The 24,529-nt window shown below is 38.7% G+C and overlaps 1 protein-coding gene across 4 annotated transcripts in view; it reads left to right on the plus strand.

Annotated features, from left to right (window-relative positions):
- Window positions 1-24,432, plus strand: part of golim4.L (golgi integral membrane protein 4 L homeolog) — a 64,000-nt gene extending 39,568 nt beyond the window's left edge. The window contains exons 7-16 of one of the 4 annotated variants that reach the window (XM_018263722.2): window positions 2,684-2,767; window positions 5,355-5,504; window positions 6,468-6,836; window positions 8,449-8,687; window positions 9,318-9,397; window positions 11,171-11,280; window positions 14,631-14,789; window positions 15,338-15,403; window positions 16,754-16,828; window positions 18,915-24,432. In XM_018263722.2, the coding sequence (XP_018119211.1) occupies window positions 2,684-2,767; window positions 5,355-5,504; window positions 6,468-6,836; window positions 8,449-8,687; window positions 9,318-9,397; window positions 11,171-11,280; window positions 14,631-14,789; window positions 15,338-15,403; window positions 16,754-16,828; window positions 18,915-19,055 (1,473 nt within the window). In that variant the 3' untranslated portion in view covers window positions 19,056-24,432. The remainder of the gene's footprint in view (window positions 1-2,683; window positions 2,768-5,354; window positions 5,505-6,467; window positions 6,837-8,448; window positions 8,688-9,317; window positions 9,398-11,170; window positions 11,281-14,630; window positions 14,790-15,337; window positions 15,404-16,753; window positions 16,829-18,914) is intronic. The other 3 variants (XM_018263724.2, XM_018263723.2, XM_018263725.2) reach the window with 3 other exon arrangements.
- The last annotated feature ends 97 nt before the right edge of the window (window positions 24,433-24,529 follow it).

Below are 24,529 nucleotides of genomic sequence, written 5' to 3' on the forward strand. Positions count from 1 at the left end.
TTGTGTCCTTTAACTGGATATAAGCCAGTAGTAGTGCTTCATTTGCCTGAACTGACCATGTAGAAGACTGTTATGAGTGCTGGTATGCCAGAACCATTGCATGAATTTGAGGAATTATGAATTTTATGCCAGCAGCACTCCAGGGACAACAAAAGACTAGAAAAGTTGTGTACTGCTAAAAAGAGCAGATCCCAGAGAGATTGGGTCTCTTGGAGGATGGGTACACAACTCTGTGAAACACTGTGGGGGCAAATATTGCAATGATTTAAGAATAACATTCCTCAACGTAAAGTTGCAAAGAATTTGGGGATTTCATCATCTACTGTAAATAATTTTAATGGTTTTAGAGTATCTGGAGAAATCTCTCTTGCAAGGGAAAGGTTGAAAGCCAATATTGATGGTGATCTTTGTTCCCTTGGACGGCACTGCAGTAAAAACAGACACAATTCTGTCGTGGAAATCAAAACCACTGTGAAAACATTTCGTTGCTGCATCCACAAATGCAAGTTAAAACTCTACCATACAAAGAAAAGACCATGTAATCCTGATCAAGAAGCACCACTGCCCAGGGCCGGATTTACATAGCGGGCGCCCCTAGGCCCACTGCCTTTCATCGCCCCTGTCCCCTCCCCTTTATTCGTGCAAATTTTCATCATCGGTACCGGAGCAATGGGGATTGGCGTACAGCAAATTCAAAAAATTATTGTATCTCCAGCATATCCCCAGTGTTTTTGAACCAATGTGGGTATGGTTGGGCAGCATGCCGCCCTCTAAAATTCTGCCGCCCTAGGCCCGGGCCTAGGTGGCCTTTCCACAAATCCAGGCCTGCCACTGCCTGCTCTGGGCCCAAACTGTTCTGTGGTCTGATGGCGTTGTTCAGGAAGGACTTGCTTATTTCAGTAGGGAGCATGGCTCCATAGTAAAAGAATCCAGGTGCTGAAGTTTCCCGTTTCAGTCCAGACCTATCACCCATTAAAAAACATTTGACATTATTAAAAGATAATAAAACAAAGGAGACCCTGAACTACAAACATGAAATCCTACTTCAGGGAAGAATGGGACAATTTTTCACTTTGGAAACTACAATATTTGTTTGTTTTGGAACTGAGGAGACCGGAGTATTGTTTAAAGAAGAGAGGGAGAGTGTTGCTGGCTTCCAATGAAAAATGAACATATATATTTTCCAGAATACAATAATATGTCTCAATTTTAACATTTGATACTCATTATACTGTTTGCAATTATATATGGTTTGAATGGTTTGTAAATCATTCCATTCTCTTTTATTTACATTTTACACAGTGCTACAATTTGTTTGAAAATAGTGTTGTATTTTAACTTTGTATTTTTATTAGACATCAGTATGCAGCTTTAAGTGCAGATTTGTTGGCTACTGTATCATCTAGTTCCTAGCAGACGGATAAAGAGATGATGGGGTACTTCTGTACCCAGCAGTTTGAAGTGTCAGCATCCTGATTAGTTGAATGCATTTTGCATTGTACTGTTTCTTAAAATCCATAAAGTATGCTTAGAAGAATCATTGCTCCGCATAATAACATTGACATTCAGGAAACAACCACAATTTATTTTGCACTTGAGGACAGTCAAATCAAAATATACACTTCTGTGAACAAAATTATATTGTCCAGGCACAGTGAGTGACACATCTTAGAATAGGCCTTTTCCTGCAGTACCCAGTTGAAAAAGAATGCATTGAAAGTTCCCTGGAAGTCCCCCCTTGGAGAATATCCCTGAAACTTAAATATGAAAGGGGCTGTTCACCTTTGAATTAACTATTTGGTATTGTATTGAGATTGATATTCTGAGACAATTTGCATCTGGTTTTCATTTTTTATTATTTGTGGTTTTTGAGTTATTTAGCCTTTTATTCAGCAGTTCTCCAGTTTGCAATTTCAGCAATCTGGTTGCCAGGATCCAAATTACCACAGCAACCATGCATTGCTTTGAATACAAGACTGGAATATGAATAGGAGAGGGCCTGAATAGAAAAATGAGTAATAAAGAGAAGCAATGACAATATAGATGTATTAAGCAATAATATCAAAGCAAAAATGCATGTTAACTCACTTCAGGCATTTATTAGTGCAAATTCACCAAATTCAATCAAGCTCTGATGAAGCACCCAATGGTGCGAAACGCGTCAGGAGTGTGTGGCTTGCATGGGGTATGGAAACAATGATGAGACACTACCATTTGGTACGGTATGTAAGAAATGAATTTATTTAACACTGTTTGAAAGGATTTTGGTGAATTTGCACTAATAAATGCCTGAAGTGAGTAAACATGCATTTTTGCTTTGATATTATTGCTGAATGCTAATGGACCCAAGCATACTCACTCCTAGATAGCATATAACCATACTATTTATTTATTTGATACAATATAGATGTAGCCTTACAGAACATTTGTTTTTAGATGGGGTCAGTGATCACCCCCATTTGACAACCAAAAGAGTCAGAAGAGATGCAAATACTTCAAAAATTATAGAAAATAAATGAGGACCAATTGAAAAGCTTTTTAGAAATGGCCATTCTGTAACACTAAAATTTAACTTTAAGAAGACCCACCCGTTAAGTATTTATAAAGTACCTGTGTTGACTAATCTAATTTTGTAATGGAGGTACAGTACATCATGGAAGTATGCCTTTTTTTGTCGATACAGCAACAGCATAAGAACTTGCTCTCTGAACACGAACAAGTTGCATTGAATTTGGAAAACCACAAGAGTGCGCTAGCTGCCGCACAGGTCAGAAGATGAATTACTGCATCCAAACTGCTGTCATTTCTCACAGTTAAAATGTTGATCTGCTCTGCATGCATGCGGGGAAAATCCTGATGCTCTAACCTCAGTAAACCTTGATCTGATCTCCTGTTCTATAAGCTTCAATTAAAAATCTAATTTATGTGTTAATGGCTGTTCCTTTCCTCACTGACAGCAACAGTATAAACTAAGGATGTCCAGCATGCAGCACTCAAGCTACTACATCTTCCAGAGCCCCTTTTGTCTATATTGGACATCCCTGGTTAAAATGCATGCTTTAATAATAATAGGAACCTCTGTGATGTGCATGTTTATTTTGTCTACTAATATCTTGTATTTGGTCTCCACTGGTTTTTTTTAAATGTTGTCTTTGTGCACAACACAGCTCTGAAAATAACACTATTTAATAGAGGCAAGACTGATTCTGCAGTATGACTAAAAGATTACCCAAAGACTTCCCCCATTATCACTGTGTGAGCATATACAATTGTGTTAGGTTAAGTAGTGTTCATAGGTCAAAGTCCAGCCATGACATTTGCTCACCACTGGATCAGAGGCAACCACTTAAAGTGAAGAGCATGTTAATTAGTTCAGATCTGGATTTGAGAGGACCATGATGATAAAACCTAATACATTAAGGGTAAGGACACACGAGGAGATTCAGGGAGATTTTGTCGCCTGGCTACTAATCTCCTCGTCTTTTGAGCAACTATCTCCCTGAACTGCCTCAGCGTTTTTCCCCATAGGCTACAATGAAAAGTCGCCTGCGCTAATGCACACGCAGCGATGCGTTTTCAATAGTGGCCCAAAGTTGCCTCAGTGAGGCAATTTCAGGCAACTATTGAAAACGCATCGCCGTGTGTGCATTAACGCAGGCAACTTTTCATTGTAGCCTATGGGGAAAAACGCTGAGGCAGTTCAGGGAGATAGTTGCTCAAAAGACGAGGCGATTAGTAGCCAGGCGGAAAAATCTCCCTGAATCTCCTCGTGTCCTTACCCTAAAGAGCACTAAGATAAAAAAAGATAGCCCAACATAAAAATACAACACTGAATAAAGTATATGAAAAGAATGTGCCAAACAGCATGGAAAGCCTAAACCCTAAGTGATGCATTAGTGTGAAAGCTAAAGCAGAATTTTGGATTTGCCTTTTTGGAACCCTTAAACGGTTTGATCACTGAAACGTTCCTTGTGACTAAATAGATATAATTGTTGTCAGTGGGAAGTGTTAAGCCTAGAACTCTCAATACAGTCCATGTTGAGCCATAACCTGAGAACTTCCCATTGATAATAATAAATAGTCATTTACCTCATTCCAACTTTGTTACCCTAGCCTAGGGTTAATGTCAGACTAGGCTTTTCGATGCATCAAACTTCCAAAAACACCTGCAATGAAATCTTATCCGTGGCTTATGTAATAGTGATGTATCTGCGGGTTCGGGCTGACCTTGCACCCCCTTTTGCGGGTGGCGGGCCACCTTACACTGCCAGCTTCCGGGTTCCGCTTTTATAGCCACGCTCCTGCTTCCCCCTCCCCTTTTGTGACGTCATCGGCGAGTCTATAAAAGGAACCCGGAAGTCTGGCTCAGGTGGAGGGCGGGGTCGGGTGTGGGTCAGGTTTTACCCGCACATCACTATTAAGTAACACGAGAGGGGTATTATGGGAGAAAACAGGTTTTCTTAGCATGCTCACCTATGGAATTTCCATATGCTAAAATAAAACTTTTATCAGAATCCTTTATTTATGGTACATTCATGAAACCTGTGAATAAAAGTGAATGTTACTACTGACTCCAGACATATAATAAGACAATATAAATCACAACACATATATAATATACACCCAGTGCCATATGGTGACAAGTGCCCCCCCCCCCTCCTTCTGCAATCCAAACAGGACAAATGAAGCAAACCAGTAATACAAAAATCCACTACAGCAACAATTGCAGCTATAAAGCAATTTTATATTTGTAGATTTTAGTTCTCTTAATGTGTCCAAAGAGGCAACTTCTCGGCTATAACTGTGAATGTGTGAGAAAACGAAGGAGTTCCTTTAGCACTAATTTAGTTGCATTCAATTACCAGGCTTCTTCAGTCATTTGTGTAAATAAAAAAGCCTTTTGGCATTATTTTTGCACTCACTGCTGAGGCCTGACCGGAATGCTAAAGAAAATATCAGACTCTGTCACCTTTTGACTTTATGTCAATTTGCAATCTGCCAAGATTTGAAGAAGATTTAACTTTCCTGCACCCGTCTCTAGGATTACATGACGTTAATTTATTTCACATAAATCCTAACTTAAGAAATCCCTTTGACAGTTGTTCCTTTGGTACTTTATCTGAAAGCTAAAAAAAAATAATCTGTCTGCAGTGCTTATTGTTCCCTAAACATTTATTTTTCCTGAGGCTTTTAATTCCAGTAATATCCATTTTTCTAGCTGTGCACTGTCTGTTGCTTTGCTTGTCGGGCTATGCAATCAGTTGTTTAAAACCTATGGTATTGAATTCTGTTCCAAATGAAATTTACTATTATGTATAAAGGGCACACTTTCTGTATCTGTTTCTGTTTCCCAGGGCCAGGTAGAAGAGTTTATGCAGTTAAAAAAAACTCTCAATAAAATGTCAAGCCTACGCCAACCAGAAAAGGCCACTGTACCAACAGAACAAAATAATTCACCAACTATTGTACCCACTCAGGAACATGCCACAGAACAAGAGCCTACGGTAAGCTCAGAGCAGAGTCTGGTCTGGTGAAGTGTTTTGCAGCTAATTTATTTTAGATAGATAGGGAGAGAGAGAGACACAGGTAGAGAGAGACAGCCACACAGATAGACAGACACACAGGGAGAGAGACACACACACAGAGACAGTCAGAGAGAGAGAGACACACACAGACAGAGAGATACAGTAAGACAGACACACACACAGAGAAACCGCCTGAGAGAGACAGCCCGAGAGAGAGACAGGCAGACAAAGAGAGACACTGACAGACAGAGCGAGAATCTGACAGAGAGAAAAACACAGACAGACAGAGACACTGACAGACAAATAGAGGGAGACACACCGAGAGACAGAGACACACCGAGAGACAGAGACACACCGAGAGACAGAGACACACCGAGAGACTGAGACACACCGAGAGACGGAGGCAGGCAGACAGACGGAGGGAGGCAGACAGACGGAGAGAGACTGACCGACGGAGACTGACAGACGGAGAGAGACAGACACTGACAGACGGAGAGAGACAGACACTGACAGACGGAGAGAGACAGACACTGACAGACAGAGAGAGACACTGACAGAGAGAGAGAGAGAGAAACTGACAGACGGAGAGAGACAGACACTGACAGAGAGAGAGAGAGAGAGAGAGAGATACTGACAGACAGAGAGAGAGACACTGACAGAGAGAGAGAGAGAGAGAAACTGACAGACAGAGAGAGATACACTGACAGACAGAGAGAGAGAAACAGACAGAGAGAGAGACACTGACTACAGAGAAAGATGGAGAGAGAGAGAGAGACAGAAAGAGACGGAGAGAGACGCTGACAGACAGAGAATGACACTGACAGAGAGCGACACAGACAGAGATAGACATTTAGAGATATAGATATCTTTATCTTCTCTACAAGTATTTGTATGTAACTTGTATTTTTCATTTAAAGATGGTCTTGACTCTTGTTTCTGCAGACAAATGTTCGACAAGTAGTGGATCATGATATCATCATCAGGTCAAGCACTGCTGCCAATGATGAGGCGGTACAGCTGAACAAAGTGAAAACAAATCTTGACAAGCCAAATGAAGACACTAGGCCATTGCAAGAGACAGAGACACCCACTGAGCATCCAGTTGAAGTAGAAGATGAACACAAAAAGGAACTGGAGGAAGAAGAAATGGAACAGGCTGGAAAGCCAGAACGTTTGATTGAAGAACAAGATCAAGTACAAGAGGAACAGGAGCTAAACAAGCCAGAAGAAGAGGACCATGCATTTGAAGGAAATGACGAGGAGCAAAATGAAGAGGACACCAACAATATACAAGGAAATAAACATATTGAGGTGAGATAATTACTTTTGTGAATTAATAAAAAGCCTCAGACCTTGAGCTGTCACATGTGAAAAAGCATGTCGGACACATCTTCAATCTTCCCGGCCAATGAGAGCTAAATCATAGATACTTCATATATAGAACTATAGCGAACAGCATGTTTACAGCAACGTGAGCCTGAGCCTACAAAATTGTAGGGATATAAATTTACAGAAGGAAAGAGTCATTCCACCTCAGGTGGAGCCGTGGTAAGGCTTCATCTAGAGCAGGGATCCCCAACCTTTTTTACTCGTGAGCCACATTCGGATGTAAAAAGAGTTGGGGAGCCATGCAAGCATTTAATGTTACTGGGTGGTGCAAAATAAGGGCTGTGATTGGTCGCCTGGCAGCTACAAGAGGCTCTGTATAGCAGTACACCTGCTTTGGTTGGTTTATGCAACCAAAACTTGCCTCCAAGGCAGGAATTGAAAAATAAGCACCAGCTTTGAGGCCACTGGGAGCAACATCCAAGGGGTCCCAGAGCTACAGTACATGTTGCTCGTGAGCCAGTGGTTGGGGACCACTGATCTAGAGCATGCAGTGCAATTCCAGAGTAGTGTAGTAAAGTGAGTACTGAAGTGTTTAGTAAGAGTGTGTTAAAATTGTCCTAATGAGTGTATGGGTTTAGTAAACCATACTGTTTTGTATTAAAGGAGAAGGAAAGGCTAAAAGTAAGTAAGCTTTATAAGAAAGCTCTATATAAATACACTAGTAAGCCACCTTGCTTTCCTTCTATTATGGACTTCTGTATCAAACTTCCTGTTTCCAGCTTAAACCTCCAGGGCTTGGGCTTGAGAATGCTCATTTTGCTCCTTCCCTCCCTGCTGTAATCTGAGCCCAGAGCTATGAGTGAATAGAGATAGACTCAGGCAGGAAGTGATGTCACAGCAAGCTAATATGGCAGCTGCTATTCTAAACTAACAGAGACAGTGTCTAGAGCTGTTTAGTCAGGTATGGATTTTAAAGAATTAAACTTACTTAACTTACACTGTTGTGGCTAATCTATTGGCAATAAACTGCCTTGGTAGCTTTCCTTCTGCTTTAATGCCCTGCATACTTGATGTATACCAAAATATGTATATTTTGTCTTACCTAATGTGGTCCTTATTTAATGAGGAAATTGCATCTGCCTGTATACTTTCCTTTGTATGAAAAACCATGTTTGTAGACCAAGTAAATGTGTTTTTTGTTTTCACTAAAGGAAACAAAAGTATTCCTCCCAGAATAAAAGAAAATGCAGCATTTTATAAAAAAAATTTAAGTGGTTTTAACACTGTTATTTCTAGCAAGCAGCAAGCATGCGAGTAGAGTGAAAGGCATGTTTTAATACAAATGCAATTACTGAACTGAATCTGAAACAACAAAATTTGCAAAACTGCATTTTTTATTTTTGGTTTTGGCTTGGCTGAGTGCAAAGGATTAAACAAACCTAAATCTTGTAAGACATGCTGGGTTTTCTCCAAAAACCGGATTGTTCCATCTCTACAGTTTAGACAATTGAGTGGAGATGTTCAATGGTTACTGTTGCTGTGCCAGTGCAGGTATATGTAACGTTGCCAATCTTGTTGATGTTTGTTGTGATAGAGGGATTCAACACCCAAGCCTCAGAGCAAGTACAGATCTGCCTATGAGGAGCAGCTGGAACAACAGCAACTAGCAGCAAGGCAAATGGATGTAGCTAGGCGCCTCAAAGAGCAACAGGATCTACTGCACCAGCAGAGGCTCAAAGAGCATTTTCTCCACCAGCAGCAGCTGCATGAGAAGGACCTTGAACTGCAGAGGCAAAATAAATATAAAGAGGAGCAGCTTGCTGAGAAGCTAAGGTTCCCTTATACAATCTCATTTATGAAGGAGCTAAATGGTGGGCTTTAAAGGGCTTGTATAGCTTTGTTTTATATTTTTCCTATAGGCTCGTCTAATGCAAATATTAAACGCTGAACATATTTTTATTTTCCTTTTGCTCTGCTTCTCCATAAATTAAGTGAATATACTGCTAGCTCTTCTTGCAGTTTAGCCTAGCCCAAATAGCCACAAACGCTTTATCACTTCCCATGGATTTCCAATTTTGCTTATTATTTCATTACAGAATGAAATAATATCTGCCAAGGGGGGATACTATGGGAACTATGAATTTGGCTTCAGCTATGAACCCATAGGAATTGAGAATCTTTGAAACGTCTTTAGTACTTGGCTCTAGCTAATCTCAGTAAATATCCTGATATTATTGTCTGGCATTTTTGCAATTCTCTCGCTTTATCTGTTTCAGCCATAGGCGTATATTGCCATTTCCATAGAAATTATTTTTCTTCTCCGTAATCCTACGCCATATTGTGTCTGTTGGAGGCAATGCTTTTTTTGTTGCTCCTAAATTTTAAACACGTTGCATGATAAAACCCTTGGAACCAAGCAGTTATACAATAATTACATATTTTAATTTTTGTTTGCTGTCATAGGAAGCAGGCAGAGTATGAGAATGCTGACCATGATATTGTACAAGGAGAAGAAGAACAACCTATTCAGCAGGAGGAAGCAGGTATTTTCTTGCATTATTGCCTTCCTGTGACTTATAAACACAACTGAATATCACACCTTTTGTGTGTGCACATGTTTCTAAGGGCAAGATTTTGTTGGTTATAGCTCAATGTCTCCTACTCTGCTTTCAGCTTCTCTCATCCAAACATAGAGTAGTCGGCAAAAAAGTATGTTCAGCTCAAGCACTATTCATTGAACTCATGTTGAACAAGGGGATATGCTGCTGCCCCTTTTAACTTGTAAACTTCAAATTTCTGTATGTGATGTCCCCCTGATAATCATTTGGTATTTGCTAAAACAATTCAGGCAATTAAAAAAAAACATTGCACTTGCCTGAATTTGTCCTTTATGCCATTGATCTTCATAACTTTGGGAACCCACTTTATTCTCTTTATAGGAGGCTAACAGGAGTACTAATCATGGCATGGTCTGCTGAAAAGTTGATTAGTAATGGTTTTCTGTGGGCATTGTATTAGCATGGTCATCTCCTAAAGTTTTTTCATAGTATGTTTCGATAGCTAGCATAAGCCAATGCCAGCCTAGGTATAATCTTGTAATGAGCACATTACATAGCAATTTAGGTTATTGTGGCCCTTTAGTAAATAATTTTCATTAAAGTAAGTTTTACACAAACATACACCCCTCACAATGTTGATTTCATACTAACTGCTTTTAGTGAGCCTGGCATACAGTCATTGATATGAACGTGTCAGTATTACTAGTAATGTAAAGCAACATTATTTTTCATTCCAGCTCAGTGGGCAGAAAGCTAATTCAGTCACCCGTGCTGGGCTCTGCTCCTTCTTTGAATAGGCTGGAGTATTAAATTTGTACCTCAGCCTATGGAATAATCACACTGACTCCAGCACTTCATGACTGATGGAAGCCTCATTGCATTCTGAGAGGCATGAGTTGTTATATGGCTGGGCTGGGGATGGCTCAAGTGCAGTTTTGAGAAGATTGTGGCTGTTTATTACTAGTAATGGTGACATGCTCCTATCAGTGTCAGCTTCACTCAGTATCACCTTAAAAGAAAAATAAAGTTGGAACGGTTAGCCTGTGTCTCTCTTCCCACAAAATGCTATAGCTGTTTCTTCTTACATGACTAAGATGCTACAAGCTTTGATATATATATATAAAGTTATACCCATGGAATACAGTTTATTCGAGCATGCTGTGCCACACCATCATTCATCCTGCTGAATGGCAGAAGTCCTTAGCACTGGAACACATCAACAAAGTGTTCTCCATTTGCACAGAACAACATGATACTTCAGAAGTCCATTTTCTTTGCACCTCACTTACTGCTATTTCGACCAGTGGAGATTTTAGCCTTCTCAGCAGGAGGGATACAGCTCCCATGTAACTGCTGAAAAGGCTTAAACAGAATGTGTTTTATATAGTTCCAGCACTATGAAACAAAACGTTATGTGCACACTGTTACATATAATGATACCTTGATTTTTACTTGTATAAATTTCCACTTTTCTTACTTCCAGAAGCAAATCAAGGGATAACAGAAAGAAAATGCTTTAAAAAAAAAAAGTATATTTGCAGTACAATTTCTTGAAAAATAATTCTCATTGAATAACTTTTACTTGGATTCTAAACTCTATTACAATTGCTTTCTTACCTGTACATTGACATGTCCCTCTCTTCCCCCCCCCCACCCCTATGGCCAGGTACTGCTCAAAAGGAATACATACGCTTATAAAAAAATAGTAGAACACTGATGGACTTAATAATGCAATTAACTTATGTCATATTTTTTTAGCTTATGAAAGAGATAATCACCAAGATGAGGCAGAAGACTTAGACGCTGCTAACAATGCAAATGAGGAGCAAGCCATGGATCAAGAAGCTGAAAGCAGAGAGGGGCAAGAGGTACGCATGATGCATTGACATAAATTAATAGCTACTGTTTCTTCTGACACCGACCAATCGAATTTAATGAAAACCTTTGCAGCATAGTTGTTTCTTTGTAGGAAACATACAGATTATGTTCAATGCTTCTTTAACGAAGTACAGTACCATGTTACCGTGATTGAAGCTTTTTGCTTGTGATGTAGAGACCTCTAATGAAGCATTTTAATTTTGTTTATTGGTCAACGTCAGAAAGTTTGCTCCTCTGTGCGTTTGCGTTTGTCAGGCACGATTGTGTCCATTGACTCATAGCTCCTATCGATTCATAATATTTCACTGACTGTTACAAGAGAAAATAGCGCTCTGTAAGAGATTGATTCAGTGTGCTCAGTGAAGCAGAATGTTTGCGGCAAGAATCAAGATGACTTACGAAAGCTTTGACAGGCTGCTATTCTAATAATAACTGGGAATTTGCCCATATCCCCAAGAATGCTAATCAAAAAGTACAAGTTAGTCTTAAAATTCATATAATGTTACATGGGTAACATAATGATTCCTAAGATGTTAAATAAGCAGAAACAGAGCAGCTGCTTGTAGCTGTCTAAAAGTAGGATTGTCACCTACAATGTGACACAACTGATTGTTTAGCCCATGAAAAGGCAATGCAGTTTATTTTCAAGCTATAATGAACTGCTACTGATTCCACTTAGTAATGTAAGCTCCGAAGAGAATATCATGAGATGTAATGAGGAACAAAAGTCCCTATAAAGAGCCCATAATGAGTATAGAGGGTGAAAGGTCTCTATTAATACTGAAGATTAACTTTTACTCTTCAGTTATTATTCTTCATATGCCAATGTGAACTACAACTCCCACACCAGAAACTGAGAAGAGTAGTACCAGGCAGCTGCATGGCCATGAGTTTGACTTGATTTTTCACTAATTTCATTAAAAACAATACAAAAATCATTACATTTGTGTAGTATATAATAATCTTAAGCAGTGTATATCATACATAAACTTTACAAAAGAACCATACTATATGTTGAACCTTAGAGGGGTGGTTTACCTTTACATTCATTGTTATAGAATGGTTACTTCTAAACAACTTTTCAATTGATCTTCATTTTCTTTTTTTTTAAATTATGTGCCCCTCACTGCCCACAGCAGCCAGAAAAACTATTGGAGGCTATAATTTTATTGTTATTACTTTTTATTACTTATCTTTCTATTCACTCCCTCTCCTGTTAGTTCAGTATATCAATCTCTCATTCAAACCACTCCCTGGTTGCTAAAGTAATTTGGACTTTGGACTTTAGCAAACAGATAATTGATGACATTTCAGACTGGGGGCTGCTGAGAAAAAAAGTGAAATTATTTAAAATTAAACGCCAATAATAAAAAATTAAGACCAATTACAGATTTTCTCAGAATAGCACTCTCTGCATCATATTAAAAGACAACCCAAAACAACTACTATATGTAATAAAAAAAAACACTGTTTGCCCAGGTGCAGTAACTGTTAATGCTACCTACTGATTGGTTGCTCTAAGTGACTAGACCTGTAGCAAACTTTGCAGTTTTTATTACATAACCCCTATAATCTCATTGACATACATTAGGTATAAAGTAAAATATTTTTTTCATAGACGTTTGAAGCTACATGATCTTCTCTATCAGATGTTTGATGGTCGATGATGAATCATATGTTCTTATCTGCTAGCCTTAGCCTGGGTATTGCTTGCAGAGCAGAACATTGTAAACATTCTTTATTCTCTCTTTTCATTCTCAAGTACATAAGCGTAGGGATGCCGCAGTTCTCACCTTTGGGAAATTATGCACTCGTATAATGTTTGAAGCTGACCTGGAAGAGAGCCCAGACTCTAACAATATACCACCTCATATCAACCCCCTGTGGTGAGAACTGAGACTGGCTGCTGCTTCATTAACCCCTAAGTTATTTAAAAATGAACTGAGCTGCAAGCTGGTATGGCTAATAGAAAAATCATTTCTGTTCTCTCTGATATTATGGTGCTTAACAGGACTGAATATTTTAAAAGGTACAAGGAATGCCGTTTTACATTTTAATGCCAAGTTATAGCATAATCTCTGTTACATTTTCTTACCCGGCAGTATAAAGAGGTTGTACGTCAGTCTGTATTAGATTTCGGTGGTCATTTGTGCTATTGACAATAACCTAAATTGCACGATTCCTTGGGTTTCTTCTTTTTTTGTAGTCAGAGCCTGATTTACATTTTGGGAGCTTGTAGGCATAGACAAGTTACATCCTCTAGCCCAGCCTAAACTTAACCAAAGGAAAGCAGAACCAGCCCATGGAATTGCTGAGCCACAGTTTAAACACCTAGGGCTTTATTTTGTCTCACATCTGACCCCAAGAAGAAGGAACATGCCCCCAATTTGTACTGTTCAGTTTTTGACACAATAAAGCACTAGTGGTTTACCTTGTGGTTCAGCTTGTATGTTGTTTTTGCTTTCCTTTACGATTCTAGAGAGTGGGTCATGATCCCCCCCCCCCAGTGCAGAGCACCGGAGTGAATATCTTGGGAGGTTTGAAGTGAAGTTTACCACCTACAAACTTAGCCAAACCCACAGTAGGCAACTCTGTGGTCTGTTGGCATCGAATCCAAGATTTGCTTTTGAGATTCAGCCAGGATTCTGCCGAATCCAAGTGTCTGGCCGAACCAAATCCGAATCTTTAAAATCACGTGACATTTGTAGCTTTAACCAATCCTCTCACTAATTTTCATATGCTAACTAGGATTTAGATTCAATTCGAGATTTGCCCAAATCCCAAAATAGTGGATTCGGTGCATCACTAGTTTTTTTTTTTATTTTTTATTTTTTTTTTAACACATTAGTGTATTCGTAATTCTAACAACATTTTTCATGGGACAACCCAGATTTTATTTTCCACCACTCACATTGATTTTTGCACTTTAGTATGCTGCCCATGTGTGCAACTTTTTGCGCTCAAAGAACCGGGGAGTTGCTTCAATTTATGTATGCAGTGCTGGCAGCACCTACAGTACATATTATATGGATTGAGGTGTATGGGCATCACCCTTCAATGCTCCTATTTTGACAGGAGTGCCAGAGGATACCCGACTATAACAAGGCTGCCATTAAGTGCGGGGGTCTCTTGTGCCTTTATGAGCTGCACTCTGTTTTGTGCCAGATTTTAAATCTGGGGCAAGACACAAAGACAGCTTTTACCAGCCACTAGTACAGTGGTTATGGGCATCAGGCACAAGTGCACTGGATATGGGTCCCCATCGTGTCTCTTACTGTATAAAAAGGAAAATATCTATCCTCATGCAAGCTGCCTAACAAAGAAAACAATGTCTGTATAGAAAGCTGTTGCAGAAGATGTGAATCCAGCGGACGATCCAAATAACCAAGGGGAAGATGAATTTGAAGAAGCAGAACAAGAACGAGAGGAGAACCTGGCCGACGAGAATGAGGGGATGAGGCAGCAGCAAGACCATGCTGAGGTCCAGGAACATTTAGCGGTAAGCAGCTCTCTTTATTTTAGATGATAGTGCCACAAGGAGTCACTTGGAGGCAGACGTACTCCACAAGACTGAAATGCACACAGCAGTTAGTGAAAACACCTAAGCTTCATCATGCTTTCTGAGCCAGTACAGGAAACACATGTATAAAGCACAAATTGTTCTGCTTCAGCTGCAATGCAAATGGCTAACAACCTTTTTACCGCCTGACACTATAATTAGTTTTTACAAAATTCTCCTGTTTGTTCTGCCTCAAAATTGTACAGTGAAAAATAATTTATGTTTATAGCCCTCAGCAGCCAGGCATTCGGTGAGCACTGGTAAGTCATGCTGTGTTCTGCTGCTGTAAATGTAGCAGACAGACATCACAAACAAGCACATAAACTGATAGCAGTGAAATGAAAGTACTGCTTAATTCTCTGAGTTTGTGAGTGTCTCCATATACAGTAATGTCCCCAGCAGTGAGCGCACAGACTGATTATAATGTGAAACAGGATGCTTTCTTCATCCAAGCTGCTTTAATGAAACTGGGCTTCTTTGTGTTAAAGATGGCTGTAAACCCTGATCAGCAAGAGGACAATATTGACCAACAGTACCAAGAAGAAGAGGAGGAGGTATTCATTCTTTTTCTGTCTTTGACAACTGAGGGGTTAAAATAAAAAAAAGCAGGGAGACCTAGATTGTGTTTTTATTGGATGACTGAGCAAAGGGCTGGCCATTCATGGAAGGCGAACAAGGGGGAAGACAAAACTATTTTTACAAGTGTTGACTGCAACTAATTTCACGACTGGCAGAGCCACAAATAGTTTTAGTTAAGGTTACTGGGAACAAGTGAATTGATTGCTTATGAGATTGAATTCCAAGTTACATATTCCTCTCCGTAAAACACAACATTCCCTTTGCCCAAGTGACCCATTACATTGAGGCAGTAACATTTTTTACTTCTCCTAATACCGTATATAGTAAGCCACACTTGGCTGTTTCCTTAGATTTGTCTGTGTTTATAAGCTGCTTGGCTTTTCTATCTGTGTATCCCGCTCTAAAACAATACAGGGCTGCTTTTAGGGAACCTAAAGGGCCTAAGGCAACAGAGAAGAAAAAACAAAAAATAGTGCAGTGTATTTGGATAATCAGACAGCACCCAGTGTCAAAATTCATTTTAAAAGGTGTACTTCCCTTCAAATATTCCAATGTTGTTGATAGCATGTTAGTTGTGTCGACCATTTGGCTAAAATGCTTGCTTACAAGCCCACAATATTGTAAATTGCCCATCTCTCCTTCCAAGTCAGTTTCCTGAGTCCGAATATGGAAGATACAAATCCAAAATAGTATAACACCATTTATTAGAATACAAACTTTAAAAAAATAAGTTTGCACTCACATTTGTTTGAAGTTAAATAGGACATCTGCGTTATTTTGGCTGTTGCAGCTGCTATAGAGGGGCCCTGCCGGCGTGTGTTGCTCCCTCGGGGTTCTCCCTGAGTCTGGTGTGATGTCACTTCCTGCCTAATGCGTTTCGCCAATCTGTTGCCTTAGGTGCTGATCTGCTATACAAATTTTGGAGTTTTTTGAAAACAGCTGAGAGACTGTGTGAGGATTGGCAGAAGAAAGTTAAAAGACTAAAAAAAATTCTTCCTTGTAATTTTCTGTTTTGGGCTCAGTGAGATAATTGTTTAAACTACAAATCCTATCATCCTATTTGCAGCTAAATGCTCTGGGCCCACTTTTTTCTCATGGCCAGCCTGCATTTCTCCACCTCGTAATAACCTACAGAACGTCTGGCTGTCAGTGGATGGTGGGAGTTGCGGTTTAGCTGAACAAAGACTGCTTGGCATCCCTGTTCTAGAATACTTAAGTGACTGTAGTGATAGAATTTAAATTGCTGGCCAGTTTTAGTACTGAGGATGTCAAGAGTTACAACAACCTTCTATAATTTTCACACAAACTGCCTGTATATTGTTAAGGTCCAAGAAGAATTAACAGAAGAAAGAAAAAGGGAACAAAATGCTGAAGAGATGTATGGGGAAAATGAGGAAAATGTAAGGCTACTAGAGCATATAATGTATTAATTTTAGCCTTCTCGCAGTGCATCTTAACCTTGAGTTTGAATAATACAAATGCTATGTCTGTGCTACTAATTCTGCATGCAGGGGAACACTGTGTTATTTGTATCTACATCCCAGTGATCAGTAGCAGTTCAGGCTGCCCTCACTCCTAGCAACAGCCTTTGTGCATTTCCATGATGCATACGCTGACTGACACATCCACCACTTACCCAGTCTATTCTCTACTGTAAATAATAAAAATCTATCTGTTTAAGCACTGACACTAGCAGCATATTGTAATATAATACAGAAATCCATTTCATTGCTTATCTAAACCTCTGGGCTCCAGGGAGACCACTGGCAGGATTTAAACCAGAGCAGAAGGCAAACCGTTTCGGCTTTATATGTTCCAGTTATCACACACGGCTGTTATTTCAATAAGTAGGGCAAATCACATAAATCATTTTCTAAGCATGTGAGGGCCCGTCTGGGGCCTCTTTAGGAGCATAATATTCCCCTCTAATCTTGGCGTCTTTGTAGCTGGAGACAAAACAACTGACGTACAGAGAGTCCTTTGGTTCAAATGCTATAAAGAGTTACAATGCGTTGATAGTATTCTGTTCAGTGTCCATTTCACTGTTCAAAGAACTCGGCCAAACTGACACCTATGAATGGATTAGGGGCTTTATTGCAGATTTTTGAAGCCAGACATTCATCGGATTTTGCAATGAAAGAAGCGCCTAAATATGAGTTTCTCCTATAAATATGGCTACTGTTGAAGCATTTACCATTTGAGATCTAATTTTCCTCTAATTCTCCATCTGCTGTTTCTTCCGTTACTGGCACTACTCAAAAATGATATAAAATATCAGAGCAGATGAATTACGAGATAAGATTATTTCTGATAGCTGCTGAAATGCAGGAACTCGCATTTTCAAACACCCTTTCTTGTGTTTTCAGGAAATATATATTTATGAAATGTTCTTATTATTTTGCTATGGTGTCTGTTCTGAGTCTGATTTATTGGGATCCCATGGTATATGGCTTTAAAGTCTTTGAATCTGAACATAATCCATGAATTCAGGAGACTTGTTATATTGATGTTGGACTAAAATACAAATGAAGGTATCTATCAAAATAACAAGTGATGGGTGCAATGTATGTTGGAAGCAGTTGCTTTGTTACAGGTTTGGTTAGTCACTTTTAAATGAAATTTTAGTATGACATAGAAACTGATATTCTAAGATATGTCATTGGTTTCTGTTTTTTATTTTATTTTTTGTGGCTTTTAGTTTTAGTTATGTAGCTTTTCTGTTCAACAGTTCTCCAATATACAATTTCAGCAGCTATCTGGTGGCTAGAGTCTTGTTTAACTTAGCAACTAGGCAGTGTTTTTGATAAGAGACTGGAATATAAATAGGATAGGAACTGAATATAAAGATAAATACACTAATAAAGCATGACAATAATAATAAAATTGTAGCCTTACAGAGCAATAGTGTTTTTGTTGCCAGAGTCAATGGCCCCCATTTTTAAGTTTGGAAGATGTAGTAGAGGAAGGATACTAATTTAAAAAAAATTAAACAATGAAGACCAATTGCAAAGTTGCTTGGAACAGGGCATTCTATAACATTCTAAATGTTAACAAAAAGTGTGCCACCCCTTAAAGTAGTTTTGAACCATGTAAATAATGCTAAAGGTTCCTAGTAGCGCTGGCAGTTGAATGAAGTCACCAAAATGATATATTTCCAATATTATTACATCCACAAAGCTTTTGTCTTCTGCATGATATTGGTTATGTTATGCTGATGAACCCTTGGGCTCACACACAAGCAGACATGCATTCAGTTTACATTTCTTAACATCATATGCTCTCTTGCCTAAATATTTATCATAGTATGTATAAAATTAACAATACTTAATCCACTCAATGTGAATGTGGTTGCATCTGCTGTACTAAACTATTAAGATTAGTTTTAAATTGAAAAAGAAAAAAAGAAATGTCATTTTGCTGTACTGCCAAGTCATTCAGAATATAAGATGGCATGACTGTTCTGTTTTGCCTTTGCTTTGCTGACAGGAAAGACAGATGGGTGCAGAGAGAGAAACTGATTTACAACATGAAGACAACAAAGAAAGAAATGAAGATAACTATGAGGAGGAAGAGGAGGAAGAAGATGGGGTAGCTGGGGTGAAAAATAAGCGAAGAGCTGAAATGTAATGACTAGAAACAGATGAGATGCAAATACCAAGTTGGCCTTTATCTTTTTTCCTTTTGTACTTTTATATTAGAATATATTGGATCTTTATATATAAAGACTGTATTTTTATTAAATAACGCTTATTTTAATAATTTAGGCTTTTTTTTAAAAAAAAAAGTTCTGCATCTTAAACCCATAAGTTATCCAAGCAGATGTTTCAAAACCTAAAGATTGCCTTGTGTTGCATTAGATGCATCAAATGCCTTGTTTTATGAAGCAGAACTTTGGCTATTAGATTGAATATACATTATATAAATGTTCCTATATGTGTGTGTGGAATTTGCCTTTTATCAGAATGGAAAGTATGTAAGATAATGTAGCTATGCCTCACTAGCTCAAGTTTATAAAAGGTCATGAGATCCAAGAATATGCAACTTGTGACCATCCATCTGTTGTTAGTCTCCATGTGCTGCGAGGGAGTGCTTGTGTATGCAGTTCAACAGCAGCTTCAGGGTCTGTTATTGAGCATCCCGGTTCAAGAGCAGCCTTTCTAAATTGCTCCCTGAGTTATGAAATATAAAGCCGGCTTTCAGAAAGTGCTCTTGTATTATTAGACACTACAAAATTGTCTCGAGCAATAATGTGAAAAGTTTGAGCATACCAGCGACTAGGACCTGTCATTTAAATCTTTCATATTGAATTACAAAATAAAGTCTATTCCTGTGCCTTATGTACAAACAACAATATATAACTATATGTTTCCAATTGCAGACAGAGGAAGCAATAAAGAAACAGGGGGTGCATTATTATAATACATATGTTTCAGGGAGCCATGTGACAGAAATGTTATCAGCACCTGCAGAATTTCTAGCTTTTACTTTTGGGAACACACAATTTTGAGGGGTGCAGTGGCAAACCATAGTTTAACACTTGAAAAGTATGATCTGTTGTGCAGAAGATAAATGTATCCTTTAATTAAATGTTCTGTTTACAGCTATTTGAAGTGATCTATTGCAGTTTGATGAGTTTTGTATAAAAACACCCAGCCTGTGGCCTTTTGTACTTCAGGTATGCTTACCAGTAATAGTTTGAGGTATCTCAACCAGTGTAATCATTTCAAACACGATTGTTGTGCCAACTGGTTTGCCTCCTGACATCAACACTTATAATGGCAACCTGTCATGACGTGGTATTTCTCCACTACAGGAGAAGACTCCTTGGTCTTTCAAGGCCCCCACCTTATCCTCCATTTATATATAGTAGATGTATTTATTAATTGACTGTAATCCGCTAGGTAAATGTAAAAGACATAACAACATAGTTCTTCTTTGAGTAATTTCTGAGTACCATGTTATAAGCAGTAACCCTGTAATCAAATCATGGTACAATTATTTTGTTTACATTGGCATTTAGTGTATCATTTTAATCTGTAAGAAACGTGCCATAGCATGGGAAAAAGTCCACCCATTTGTTGTGCAGCTGAATTCACTGAATGATTAAGAGAAACTTCATTTAATAAGAGGATAATGCTTTACACTTCAGCAGAGCTTAAAACAACAATCATCTCTGGCCATTATTATGATGTGTTCAACTCCAATAGATATTTGATTTCATATCACAAAGTATGTGAAGATTTGTACAAATCAGTTTGTTAATCTAGCCCTCGATAACCCAGATGAGGTTTTACTAGACAATTGGGATTATTGGTGTTCTTCCTGCTATGATCATGTTTTTGTTATTTGTTTAGTTAAATAGGAATGTTGAAGATACTCCGTGGTTGGTCCTTGCATGGTAGATACTCAGATTACCAGTAAACAACCCTTTCCTGACTGTTTAGGCTTAAAGTCAAGAGTTTGTTATGCAAGGATCAAATATTTCCCCATTGATTTCTTCTTCTGCTAACTCTGGTGAAAATAAGATATTAGAATGCACAGTTGAATGTAGTCTGCACTGAATAGCCATCTTAACATTATGTGCAAGTGCCTATCTGCTTTAGAAGGACCCAAGACTTTGGTGTTGCTCAGTGCTAGACAAATAATGTGGCTTGATGGCTTAAAACACTTTAGCTGCTGTAAGGGCACAATGGGATACTAAAGGCAGAGTACAAATACAAACCTAGGTTGCAGTCTTAATTTGAAAACAGGGTAAACCAGCATTGTTTAGAATGGCGTAGTGCCATAGCAATGTGTTCAGAACAAAGCATTCTCTACAAATGGAAGACCCTTCTAGATACACTAAGAGATCTTTGTACTACATGTTTGTGTATTCTCAGAAAAAAAATTATTGATAAGTCATACAAGCCTTTGAGGACCAGGCAAAAGGCTGCACAAATTGCTTTTTCTGCTCCTCTGGAAAGTCTGTGGATGAAACCATAATACAACCTAGTTATTAATTTATGATTGAATTATTTGTGGTTTATGTGCTTGCTTTAGCAAGGTGGGTTTGTGGATTTGTTTACTGAAGTCATTTTGAGCAAACTGCTCATAGAATAGAATAAATCTCACCTCCATAAATATTTCAAGTGCTTTTCATCCTACCACACATACTCGCGTCTGTCGTTGCTTTTAGCTATAGGTTGTATGTACTGTTGCCTTTTATTTTTTAGGGAATGCATATATCATAGATACTAAAAGGAAAAGTGCTGTTTTTTTCTGTAATGATACACTATGCAATCTATTTTCATACTATTCCTTAACAGAGTTTATATGGAGTAATAATGAAGATTTAATGAGAATTAATATGTGACTAACTTGGGGGAATACAGAATTAGAAGGGGACGTTGAAAAGGCTGCAACACAACAGGTGCAGCAATAATGAACTGGAATTCTGGCCAATGTATTCTATGCTCATATTACACCTTCTGCTTTACTCATATCTAAGCTGGTAGGTTTTTATTTGGTATAATGTATTGCTTTCCAAAAAGGCATCTACAGTTATTTAATGAACAATTCATAACTGGGATGTTACAAAACCAATCAGGAGAAAGAAGCAGAAATACTTTTCGTGTTATAAAACAGGGTCACACAAGTGTGAATCTAATCGCCTTTTGTAGTGCTACCTTTATACATATCTGGCTCTGAATTGCACCCCCCTTCCCCCATGGAATATGATGTATATGCTGTGGGTGACTGAGCATCAGTACTATCACAATGTTTTATTTGTAGAGCCTGAAAGTGCCATGATGCTTCTACATTTTGGCCATTATACCAAATGCACCATGGACAAGCAAATGGTCCAAAATGAAAAGTATGCAGGAATCTGCAATGCACAAATGCTGCAGCCCCCAACTCAATGGGCAGTGTCAGCTGGAGGCACAGTGTGTGACCAGACTAAAAATTATATAGATAATTACATTAATTATTATTATTCTGTAACTTACACTTTTACATTTGTGACCAAGAGGCCTTAACTCTGGTTAGGGCTCTAGAGTAAATGCCTAACCCAAAATCAGGTCTTGACAAGGGTCAGACGTGGCCAACAATACACTAGTTATAGGGATGCTGGCATAAAAATAAGTGCTTACTTATGAAAACAATGTGCAATATTTTGTTATGTAGTTCTGTGCTTTTAAATGTCTTAATGCTTGTTGCTGCCTACTTCCCTTCTGTCCAACAAACAGAGTTGTCTTGATCTATGGCAGGAATTCTAGATAAGCTCTCAGGAGCAGAGATGTTCTCAAGCGCCAGACCTCTTATTTATGGATACAGTAGTCTAAAAGACACAATAGGATTTATTACCCTTTTTGTGAAGGGTGGAACCACACAATTCAAAGGGGTTGTTTAACTTTAAATTAACTTTTAGTATGATGTAGAGAGTGATATTCTAAAACAATTCTCATTTGGTTTTCTTTTTCTCTCATTTGTGTTTTTTTAAGTTAATTTGCTTTTTATTCGGGAAGCTCTCCAGTTTGCCGTTTCAGACATCTGGTTGCTAGGTTGCAAATTAACCTCGCAACCATGCACTGATTTGAATAAGGGACTGCAATATGAATATGGGAGGGCCTGGCTGGAAAGATGAATATTAAAAAAGCAGCAATAACAATAATTTTTGTCTTATGGAGCTTTGGTTTTTTAGAGGGGGGTCAGTGACCCCTGTTTGAAAGCTGGAAAGAGTCGGAAGAAGAAGGCAAATAATTCAGCAACTATAAAAAAAGAAAAAATGAAGGCCAATTAAAGTTGCTTAGAATTAACCATTCTATAACATTGTACAAGTTACCTAAACAGTGAAGCCAGTGCTGGGCCAACGAGGGCAGGCGCCCAATACCTGAGTGCGCATGCGCGGAAAGACACAAATGCGCAAAAAAATACGAGTGCGCATGCGCACTTGCGTTTTTCGCGCATGCACACTAGTATTTTTCGCGCATGCGCAAACGCGCACACGCATACGTCGGCCAGTGCAGGGACCGGACTGGGGGATAGCAGAGGCAGAGAAGGTGCGTGCCTGGCGCCCCTCCAGCTTTGCGCCCTAGGCACGTGCCTACTCTGCCTACCCCTAATTCCGGCCCTGAGTGAAGCACATTATATATAAATCATATAAGACTTTTAAAGGCAATTGTGTGATTACAGTGTCCCTTTTTTAAAATGAACATGACATATATTTGAATGGGTCTAGTGGACCTACACCAAACGTTTATCTTCTTTATGCAGAGCTATCCTAACAAGGGAAAGAAAGTGCAGGAAAAAAAAATGATTCCCTTGATGAGAAAAGCTTGTTTCCAGGCACAACTTTCTCATTAATTGTTTTGCACGTGTCCTAAAGAGACAAATTAGCTGCATTTATCAGGAGATGCTTTACAGTACTGCAACACAATGTGTTTGCCCTCGTCCCCAGGCTGCCATTCCATGTGATTGAACTTCCCCTTTCCACTGCTTGTCGTATCTATGAAACATTGAGCAGGGACCAAGTGTGAAATGAAGGTCTTTTCATTGGAAATGTGTTTAATGTCCATTTTTAGGATCCCCTTGCGTGCGACAGTTTTGTATACCTGAATGGAATTTTATACTATAGGTACAAATGGAGTGTCATTTTTTTCATGCTGACTTTAAAAATTCTGAATATGATTCATAATATACTGTAAATGTACTTTTAAGGTGCTGCTTGAAGACAATAGGACATTTCTGCCTGCTATTGATAGGCCGGACACTAGAAACGTTGCCAATTTTAGGCTTACAGTGTATCATGGGAAAAAATGACAACTAAAGCTGTGTAGTTTTTTTAATGTAAAATGTATAATATGTACATAGGTATTTCTGAATGCAAAAACTATTTTGATGTCTTAGTTTGTGTTTTTAATGAGAATTTCTCTATTTAATGAAGTCGAAAGATGTTTTTAGGTTTTGGTTCCCCCATCTGTAACGTGGGGTCATTGGCAATAAATTTGGACATAAAACTTTGAAATGAGTTGTCATCTGTTCGTTATTAATCTCGTTTCTGCAGAGTGAGGCGTGTACAATGATTTTATGTTTCCCAAAGGGGCCAGGTCAAACGTGAGTAA

This window comes from Xenopus laevis, chromosome 5L, assembly GCF_017654675.1.
Source record: "Xenopus laevis strain J_2021 chromosome 5L, Xenopus_laevis_v10.1, whole genome shotgun sequence".
Taxonomy (NCBI): domain Eukaryota; kingdom Metazoa; phylum Chordata; class Amphibia; order Anura; family Pipidae; genus Xenopus; species Xenopus laevis.